The sequence below is a fragment of the Arctopsyche grandis genome, chromosome 6 (genome assembly GCF_051622035.1).
Source record: "Arctopsyche grandis isolate Sample6627 chromosome 6, ASM5162203v2, whole genome shotgun sequence".
Taxonomy (NCBI): domain Eukaryota; kingdom Metazoa; phylum Arthropoda; class Insecta; order Trichoptera; family Hydropsychidae; genus Arctopsyche; species Arctopsyche grandis.
Window position 1 is genome coordinate 2,493,831 of NC_135360.1, and position 10,603 is coordinate 2,504,433.

A 10,603-nucleotide genomic window follows, 5' to 3' on the forward strand; every position below is an offset into this window, starting at 1 on the left:
ATTGTTTGTATTACGTATTATGTATTACTGTATTTCTGATTGTTTATGTATTCTGTATTTCGTTAACGTACACCCGTCGCATTGGAGCAAATCTTTAATGGCGAGTGTATATTGATTTATAACAATAAAATAAAATAAAATAAAATAAAATACACTCGAGGAAAAGGAGGAGAAAAAACAATAATCGCAATGTATTTAGATGATCGTATTAAAGAAGAAGCGTAAACAATTTGAAAAAGCTGCCGACAGAAAGGTGTCTAGGCATTGAGTTTACGTTGAAAGACGGAAAAATAACAGCACACCAAGACGAATACATCAATGCAATGCTGAAGAACTTCAACATGGAAGACAGTAACCCCGTATCGACGCCGATGGTACCAAACTAAAATTAGAAAAACTGGACCGAATGGAAAACAGCCCAAAACTGCCATAGCAGAACCTGATTGGATCCTTGATGTATTTAGCTAAGAGTACACGTCCCGACATAATGTATTCAGTATGCTACCTCAACCAATTAAATAACCACATTGGAAAAGCGCAAAAAGAGTACTGAGATACCTTAAAGAAACAAAAGACATGGGACTAACTTTCCACAAGGCAAATGAGCCATTGTAAGGATTCGCAGACGCCGACTGGGCGGCATGCCAAATCGATAGGCGATCCTTTACAGGATAGTGCTTCAAGTACGGCGGAACATTAGTCAGCTGGGTATCAAAGAAACAAAGGACCGTAGCTTTGTCAACTGCAGGGGCAGAATGCAGAATACAAAGGAAGCCCTACATCTAAGACAGCTATTGAACGACATGGGAGTCAACCAAAAGGAAGTTCTCCTGCACAACGACAACCAGGCAGCACAACACATAGCCAAGAGCCCCGTTGTAACCAGGAAGTCAAAACACGTGGCTGTACGAGAACATCTCATAAAGGATGTGGTGAAGAAGGGCACCATAAGACTCGCGTACCGGCGATCTGAAGAACTGGAGACCGACATGCTGATCAAAGCTCTACTGGCACCACGATTGATGGACATCACAGGCAGGCTGGGTATGTTCAGGGAGTTTGTATAAATATGCACATATGTAATTATGTTTATGTGTAATTATGAATTCTTTCTTCTGGAATAGTCAAATGGGACGTTGCCAGAGATTCATTCTGCATGTTTGTACAAGAGCGATGATTATGCCATCGTCTTCATCCTTAATATGGACGGTATCTAAAAGTGAATTCGTCATTTTATAATGAACTTGTTACATCTCATCTACATAAATAAACCGTCGGTAACATTATTTGTTTATCTTTGTTACATTGTATAACACTTTCATCTATATATTATAATATATATTCACTGTCATCTATATATTATAATATATATTCAATTGTAAATACGTTTTTGAGCTCTTTTTCCTATTATGCTGTACATTAACATTAGAATAATATAATACTATGATTACTAACCAAATTAAATTAAATTGTAAAATAGAAAATGATCAGTAGATCAGTAGCTATTAAAACAGATATAAGATGTATTGTGAACATAATTTCGTAATAATAAAAAGCATTTAAAAATCAAATACAGTGTGTATTTGTTGGTAAATTGTCTTTAAATTTTATTATTTTGTCCGTAGACTATACTTGTATACTTGCGTCCGTATACTTGCGGCGTCTGGTCAACCTACAATAATTATTTTTCCTGTTTTACGTATTTTTGTTCCGTGATTAATAATTAAACTGTGACATTCGAACTGTCAAAGTGAAATGAACGCAAAGGCGATTGCCAACCTTCTCGGCGCGGCTAGAGGCTAGAGAGCGTCAGATGAGCTGACTCTGATGAGATGCCCGCGAACTCCTCGCGAAGACCACAAACAACGGTCACGGCCACGAGGGCTTTTGGCTCGAACATATGTCTAGTCGATAATAATAAAAGTTTCGTAAATAAAAATGTATTTGCGAATATTTTTGTTTGTGTGACCACTTTTAAATTTTTGGGTGTGACCAGTTTTAGCGTGTGACCAGTTTTCTCGTGACCTGTTTTAGCGTGTGACCAGTTTTCTCGTGACCAGTTTTAGCGTGTGACCAGGTTTAATTCTGAACATTTTTTAAAAAACTCAACAAAACCAATAAATTTTTATATTATTTTATTATTGATTTGTTTTTCATTTACCGGTAAATAGCCGGTAATGTGAAAAATTATTTACCGTTTAACGGTCATTGCAATTTGTCAGCTCTAATTACATAGTGCACTTTTATCATTTACGAATATGGTTATATTATTTTATGCACTACGATTAGCTTTTTCTTCAAAGGGGAGGCTTAATAGCAATAAGTTTGGCAACCACTACCATAGTATGAATATTCATATGTGCACTGAACTCATATGTTCTATTTTCTAAGGGACAAATGCGGTTTCACCCCAATATGAGTATTCATATGTATAGTGAGTCCATGCTTTCTACGGAATGATTTTAAACAAATGTCACATTTGTGTGGCTTTACCTCACTATGAATAAGCTTGTGACTACGCAGGTAATATTTTAAAGTGAATGATTTTGAACAAATGTCACATTTGTGCGGCTTTACCTCACTATGAATAAGCTTGTGACTATGGAGTAGATTTTTTTTAAGGAATGATTTCGGACAAATATCGCATTTGTGTGGCTTCACCTCGCTGTGAATAACCTTGTGATCGCGGAGTAGATTTTTATTGAGGAATGATTTTGAACAAACGTCACATTTGTGTGGTTTTACTCCAGAGTGAATCTTCATATGTGCGTTGAGTTCCTGCTTTCTGAAGAATAACTTTGAACAAATGTCACATTTATGCGGCTTTACCTCACTATGAATAACCTTGTGATTACGGAGATGATTTTGTTTACGGAACGACTTTGAACAAATGACACATTTGAATGGCTTCATCCCGGTGTGAATATTCATATGTCCGACGAGTTCGTAGTTTCTATTGAACGATATTGAACAAATGTGACATTTGTGTGGTTTTACTCCGGTATGAATATTCATATGTTCAACGAGTCCCTGCTTTCTAAGGAAGGATTTTGAACAAATGTCACATTTGTGTGGCTTTAACCCACTATGGGTACCCATGTGTCTACGAAGAACAGATTTGGAAAAGAATGATTTTGAACAAATGTCACATTTTACTGTCTTTACCCTAGTGTGAACGTTCATATGCACGTTCAGTTCACACTTTCTATAGAACGATTTTGAACAAATGTCACATACGTATGACCTTTCCCTATTGTGAATAATCATGTGGTCACGGAGGCTAGACTTTGAATAGAATGATTTTGGACAAATGTCACATTTGTGTGGCTTCACACCAATATGAATATTCATATGTGCGTTGAGTATACATTTTGTAAGGAATGATTTTGAACAAATATCACATTTGTGTGACTTTACCCCACTGTGAACACTCATGTGTAAACGCACACCATCTTTCCTTTTAAATGTCTTTGAACAAATATCACATTGATGCAGCTTTCTTTGAGTGTTGTTCTGTGTCACAAGATTGTGTTCACGAGTACGCGATTTGTCATGGATATTTATTTTATGTTCCGATTCAGAATGTGTAGAGCCAATCGTATCTGAAGCTTTTCGTAATGGTAATTCTTCCGCTAGAATGTGTCTATCGGTATATATTACTTCTGCCATATTATCGTTCCGAGTAATTTTTCTTTCAGGGGTCTAAAAAATAAACCGAACGCTGTACAATTTAATATATTTACATTTTTACAGTGAATTTATATTTTCGATTCATTAAACGTTTTGCTTAGACTCGTTCCAAAGCACCCAAATCCTATTTACATACCTCGCCATCGTCCGGTGAACTAGAAATGTTTGGTGGAAAATTAGCACCCGACTCAGTTTCCCATGTTAAATCTTCCAGCAAAATTTCATCCGGCTTGACTTTCAAATACTTGTCTGATTCCAACCGCGACGTAGTGTCACTCCGAAAACAGGCGTTACGAAAGCTTTCGAGCAATTCCAAATTGTTGACACACGAACGGCATATCGTATCTGGCAGATGGTCACCTTTCCTAACCTACAAATGAGAAAAGTGTTGGCGATTACTAGGACTAGCGAATTAGCAATAGCAATGGTTCAAGTGTAACGTAACTAACCTGCAGTTGACAGCAGGTCCAAATGCGTTGAGCCAAACGCGGTGGATCAGGCTTGTCATGGATGGAGACGAAGGCGCCTGCTGGAGCAGAGCAGAGACAAAGTCGGCACTCCATCAGAACCAGAAAGTTGAAACTCGTCCAACGGGAAGTTGTCGATTATTCCCGAGACAACGGGACGTGTAAACACCAAGCCAGAGCATTTGTAGTGTAGACTGGAAACGCGTAGATTGTTCGAATCAATTCACTAAATGCTATTCTACTAGTGCCGGGTTCTTGGGGAACCAGTTCTCCGAAAGACGCATTTTCCATATTCGGCAAATGTAACATTTTCACGTGACACAAGTTTCAGTGTCAAATACATTCAATGGTGTTTGAATTAATACTAAAATATATTTTGATAGAATGCCTTTTCCCACTGACTTTTGTGACGTCTACTTTTAGGCTTGTGTTGAAACGATCAGTATTGAATACACTTTGATCAGCATTATACGAGTGTTTAACGAATTATCAGTATTTGTTGAAATGTATGCGGGATGCTTCGGATAACGAAGAGTGAAAGACGAGGTGCGTGTTAACCGCGACGGGCTTACGAGCGCACTGACACACACTCGTACAAACAGAAAGATACATGGGTTTTGGTCGTAATAGCATGTTAATACAAGTCGGAGGTATGCGTGCAGTTGCAACAGTATATAGGTCTGTTCATACTTAACAGCACTGCACGGCTTCAGCACTGCACGACTCCGTTTCAAATATGTCATTTTATTACATTTCTATTCATATCTACCTACACGTCGCGGTCACGTCACGTTTACAGCAATTTGGCCGAGTGCAAGGCAAAATCGGCTTACTTATACATTAGAGGCCATGACGATACGGCGCAATATTGCTCACGTCGTATTGTCGAGTACTTGCAATATGAATGCATACACGTGCATTCGTAGCTACGCGTCAGAATACAAGTCAGCAAAAATGTTTCGACGTTTATCGAACGAAAAATTATGCATAATTGCGCTGTTGTTGGAAGAACAAGCTCAAGAAGGCAATAAAAAAGCACGGAGGCGTTTTGATGTGCATCCCATGTTAAAAAATAGAAAAACCGAAGGAGAGTTTTGGACACTGTATAAGGAGCTTGTGGATGATGGACAAAATTTTTTTAAATATTTCCGTAAAAAATTTAATTTTTTTAAAATATTTGCGCCAAAACCATGTCGAAAGATTGAACAGCTGTCAACTGTCACTATCGATAATTGGTCCAAAACAGCAAAGCGGTAGACTCATGGCACGTAATTCGCGTGTATATTTCCACGATGGCCAAAAAAACGAATACGACACGTTGACGGATGTTGCTGTAAAGTATGAACAGGAAATGTCGGGTACTGCTGTAAGCCTGCCGTGGCGTAAACGTGACGGTTGGTATGAATATACCCATACAAAATGTACCAAAGAATACTTTTCGCACGGCCGGATACCTGCTGAAGTCGGTACGTGCTGACTAGGCATGAACAGACCTTAATACACTAAATTGTCAGCGTGTATTTATAAATAAGCAGTATTCAAGTGATCCATATTAAAGTGGTCGATTTAATCCGTATAATGGCTAAAATATCAATAATCAGTAAAACAACTAAAAGATCGGCATATAATTCTCTATCTATGAAACTTGAACTTATCCAAAGACGCTTTCTCCGACTGCTTTATAAGGAGCAATATGAGATTTACCCATATTTATTTCCTTCACAATTAGTCACGGGTATGGTCGGCTACACTTCTCTTGACCACAGGAGGAGTGTTGCTCTCATCAAGTTCTTGTTTTCCATATTTAGAGGCTATATCTCCTGTCCGTCTATCCTGGCTGAGTTGGGCCTTCATGCTCCGGAGAGTGTGGTATGGACCCGCCATCGTCCCCTTTTTCACACTCCTCTGGCTAGAACTGTGGCTTTTAGTTATTCTCCTGTAGGAATACAATACAGCTTGTACGAGCTTTCAGCAAAGCCAAAGCAATCATCTATTCGCTCCAGATAAACAAACCTTGAGTTCAAGGAACAACCGAAATACTTCGTCCAGCTTATCCATAAAGGTGATTCGACTCGCTCCAGATAAACAATCATCACGCAACCTTGAAGCACAGCCACACAAAGGATACCCTTGAGTCTAGAAGAATCTTCAAGAACGAGATGACATCACCTCACCCATATCCAGACCACCGATAAAGGCGATTCGACTCGCTCCAGATGAATACCCATCCACGCCCACACAAAGGAAACCCTTGAACCCGGAGGAATCCCCGAGAACAAGATGACATCACCGTGCCCATATATAAACCAGTACAGCAGTCCAGTCAGGCATTCCCCTGAAGCCGGCAACTAGCCCACTTCCCCGTGAATTTTCTGTACTGACAATAAACTTGTATACTGAAGAAAATAAATTTCCTCTGTTATCTACAACGAGTTTCCATAGGCCGGGTTACGGTCATAACATAACCTCCTGTCCTATACGCCCATTCCTCGTGGCCTCCGTTTCTTAAATTCACTGGATGGTGCCATTTGTCACATATCTCTTCATTCTCTGCACCACTTCCTAAGTTACGGAAGTTGCGACCATTTAGAAAGGTTGAGTTAGTTTATTTATAAGTATTTTTAATTGTAAAATTTCATGTACTTTTTTCCTTTTGTCCTTTCTTTATCTTTTTAGCACACTCGTCGCTTTGGAGCAATCTGTTAGACGAGTGTGCTTGATTAATTGATGTTGTATAATAAAATAAAATAATATAAGCAGTAAGTATTATACTACCGAAAGTAATTCAGTCAGTATTATAATCCCGGAGGAAATTCGGGGCTGGATTTATTCGGAGGTGAAGAGTTACAAGATACATTCATTTCATTCTCCGTTCTTGCAACAAAGAATGCACCCAATTTTCTTTTGCTATTATTTTCTTTATTCCGCACAAATGTACAAGCAGCACTGCGGAACACAAGTCGCTTGAGTGGGTCGTCCAGCCTAGTTGCCTACGTTTTCGAGTTGACGACGACCGGTCAACAGTGCTGTGATATCTGTCATGCTTTTTGGAAGGTTAAAAGATTATTTTCATATCAATTTTGCCATCAGACTATTCAAATATAGTGAATACTTTATCATCATTTGATTGTAAACAAATGTCACATTTGTATGGCTTAGGGCCTCAGCACACTGGCCAGACCGTCCGTTGCGGACCTCCCGTTGCGTACGCCAGTACGTCCGTTTTCATACAAATGAACGATAGCCGCCAGACTAGCGGACTTGCGGACTTGCGGACCGTCCGTTTAATGTGGCGTACGCAACGGTAGATCCGCAACGGACGGTCCGGCCAGTGTGCCGAGGCCCTCAACCCAGGGAAATGTTATAATAATAGAAGCGCCCTTTCGAATACATTTCTTGTTTCAATAACACGCGTACCGTTTCCATAACTACGCAATATTGTACGCGGATGCGTATGCGTATGCTATTGCCGAACGCCGACGCTTTCATGAAAACTTTCGTATACGATGTGAATTGAATAATATGTTACTTAAATGATCAATTTACTTATAAAAATGTATCTCATGTTGTTTATTGTGTGTTTTTGAATGCATCGTACAATTTTTAACGATGCACTTGCCGAGAGAAGTTTTTATCGGACACATGTCAACCGGTTCCGCGACCAATCACTCACGGATTTTACACTCAACGGCGTTACACGCACGAAATTCAGCAACAAATCACTCACGCTACAACTGCCTCACGGCCATTACACTCACAGATAAATCACTAACGCGACAATTCATTCACATGACAAATCACTCATGGAAATTACAATCACCGATAAATCTCTCACGGGGAAAATCACTTTCTCTCATTGAATTATTAAAATAGGGTACAAACACGTTATTTTTTTTACACAATAATTATTCCAAATCTCAATTAAACGTATCGTGACTAATTAACACACTATCCTATCACAGATAAATAAATAAAATATACACAAACCAGTTTAATCTCAATTTATTCACTAAGTACATTTTGGTCACAATTATATTATTCATGGTCAGAATTATATTATTATGGTCAGAATAAAAACAATAATACATAAAAAAAACGCGTGCAAATATATATATGTATATAACATACACAGTGGCGGATTGGGACTGAAATTAGTACATGCCAGGAGTCAAAGGGGGCCCCCAGGGTTAAAAAAAATTGTTCCCCCCTATATAAAAAAAAATTATTTTTTCCATCACGCTAAAAATCAAGGGTAAAAAATAAATCAAATTTTCAAAAATGCACGAATCAAAAATAAAAATTGCAATTATATTTTGCAATTTTTTTTATTTTTATTAATTAGAATATACACATACTACACGTCTTACTGGCAATTAACAGAAATACAAAATTTATATAGGAAACTTTATTTACAAGATAGGACTGAACCGAGAGTTAACAAGGACATACATACATATAAAATCGGTCTCCGTGACGAGACAGAATGTTAAATTACAGAAAACGCAAATATCAGAAGGCAAAGATCGAAAATCGAAAGATCTTAAGTCGAAAGATCAAAAAAAAATGGTGCATGGTAAACGGTACGTACTCACTTAATTTGCGCGAGCAGGATACAACAGGAACAAGAGGAACAGGCTTTTCCTCCCGTATTAATGTGCGCGCGCAGAATGCGGGAGGAAAAGCATGTTCCTCTTTTGATCAATTTAGCATCATGTTCCTCACATGATGCTAAATTGATCGATGATTGTATTATCCTGTGTTGAATCAACCTGGATAGAATAATATTTTGCTTCAAAAACTTCATGACTAATTCTTTCTTGAATCATAGTTTTCATAATATGGATTAATCTATTAACAGTTGTTTTGCTCAAGTAGGTAATTAGTCCACCACTGCCTTTATTTCCCGCCTTTCCTTGGTGTTTAAGTCGTTTCATTCTTTGATATGACTTTTATTGCTCTGCAGAAACGTGAGCTGCTATAATGGTGTCATATTTTGCCATCAACTGCACTGAAGCCAAAAAATTACCATGATTCGAAGCTTCATCATCCAGAGTATAGGCCGATTCATTTCTGTGACTTCGAAAAGAAACTGCTTGCTTGCCTAACATCTTTATGATGTCTATAATCCTCATGACAATACTTCTTTGCTTTAGTACCATTTCTTTCTTTTTAATTAATGATGACGCAAAAAAATTATCTAATGTTCCCTTATTAACCACACTGATATATTGATGAACATTTCGCACATGGGTTGTTGTCGATTCGTGCACAGCCAAGTTTTGGCTAATACGTCTGTAGTCACTAAAGCCATGTACAAATGATGATGAATCCGATTTGGGACACTCAAACGCTAAGCAATATGAACAATATAAGCACTTATTTTCTTTGTTATATGTTAGCCAATTTCTTGGGACTGAATCATTCATAGTGTTACTCTCATATAATCGAGAATCAAATGGTAGATCACTTACAGGCTGAAATGGATGTTCAGCAAAAAATTGTTTCAGATTGTCTCGCGATGGATATTGAAATATTCCAGTAGTAGATTTTTTTTCTTGTGTAGGTTCAATAACATCATGTGCCTCAGAATTTATGTCTGAAGTAATATCTAATTCCTTGTCACTAGTTGAAACTATAGGTATATGCGCGGATGTTGCAACTATAGGAAATATAGTCTGTACAGATAACGGAATAATGAAGCCTGAAGTACTGGGCCTGGGTTGATTAATATAGGATGCACTTATTCTTGTCTCTATATCCAAAGAATTTCTTTCTTGTTCTTGCAACTCACTTGTCAATACATCATCGTCATGAGTATTGTTTCTTGTTTCTTGATTATTTGTTGTGCAACTGGACATTGATACGGGAAGTGGTTGTGGTACTATAAAATCTGTAATAGATCTGCAATACTTGGCTGACTTCTGTATTTTGTTTATTGGCGTTCTTTGCGTTTTAGTGATCCAGATTTATACCTTCTCTTTTCCATGTTAATAGGGGTAATATATCTGAAAATCAAAACCGATTTATATTTTTGCAAAGCAGTTTCTTCTCTTTTTGTTTTTACAGGGTTTATTATACGATTTTTTTAATTCTTCGTATTAATAAGGATTTTCATTCAATTATAATTATTTTTTTAATCGATGCTAGTTATAAATTCTTTTATATGTAAAATAACACTGTTCCGACACGAAAAATGGTTCAGAGACCAGATATGAATTTTCTTATAGATATATTCCCAGTGAACCCGAATCTGGTAATAAAAAATGTTGATTGGCCCGAGATTCGGAGATACATACATATGTATGTATGTATATGTGTTTTTTAAATCGCGCGATTTTTCTATATCTTGGTGTTGTTCGGTCGATGTCTCAAAATCTGTCAATTTTCTGTTCAAAATGAATATTGGAATCTATAGTCGGGTATTTTATCTTTCATTTGTAGTACTT

The 10,603-nt window shown here is 37.6% G+C and overlaps 4 protein-coding genes across 5 annotated transcripts in view; all 4 read right to left on the bottom strand.

The window, feature by feature from the left end:
• Positions 1 to 10,603, bottom strand: part of LOC143913579 (uncharacterized) — a 346,453-nt gene that overhangs the window by 125,728 nt on the left and 210,122 nt on the right. The gene's annotated exons all lie outside the window — the stretch shown is intronic.
• Positions 1 to 10,603, bottom strand: part of LOC143913483 (uncharacterized) — a 115,223-nt gene that overhangs the window by 97,008 nt on the left and 7,612 nt on the right. The gene's annotated exons all lie outside the window — the stretch shown is intronic.
• The window catches only part of LOC143913567 (uncharacterized), a 781,442-nt gene that overhangs the window by 96,077 nt on the left and 674,762 nt on the right, over positions 1 to 10,603 (bottom strand). The window lies entirely within an intron of this gene.
• LOC143913501 (uncharacterized) lies at positions 1,711 to 4,759 on the bottom strand. The gene is made up of 3 exons (XM_077433344.1): positions 4,140 to 4,759; positions 3,827 to 4,060; positions 1,711 to 3,702 (listed from the first exon to the last, which is right to left on the bottom strand). Exons 1-3 carry the CDS (start codon positions 4,251 to 4,253, stop codon positions 2,380 to 2,382), a joined length of 1,671 nt encoding a protein of 556 aa, XP_077289470.1. The 5' UTR covers positions 4,254 to 4,759; the 3' UTR covers positions 1,711 to 2,379.

Bases quoted from the DNA above. Each gene is read 5' to 3' on its own strand.
- LOC143913501 (XM_077433344.1), bottom strand. From the start codon at position 4,253: ATGGAGTGCCGACTTTGTCTCTGCTCTGCTCCAGCAGGCGCCTTCGTC. The intron at 4,061-4,139 runs GTTAGTTACGTT...TCTCATTTGTAG, and splicing joins GGACCTGCTGTCAACTGCAG to GTTAGGAAAGGTGACCATCT. The intron at 3,703-3,826 runs GTATGTAAATAG...TTTATTTTTTAG, and splicing joins GTTCACCGGACGATGGCGAG to ACCCCTGAAAGAAAAATTAC.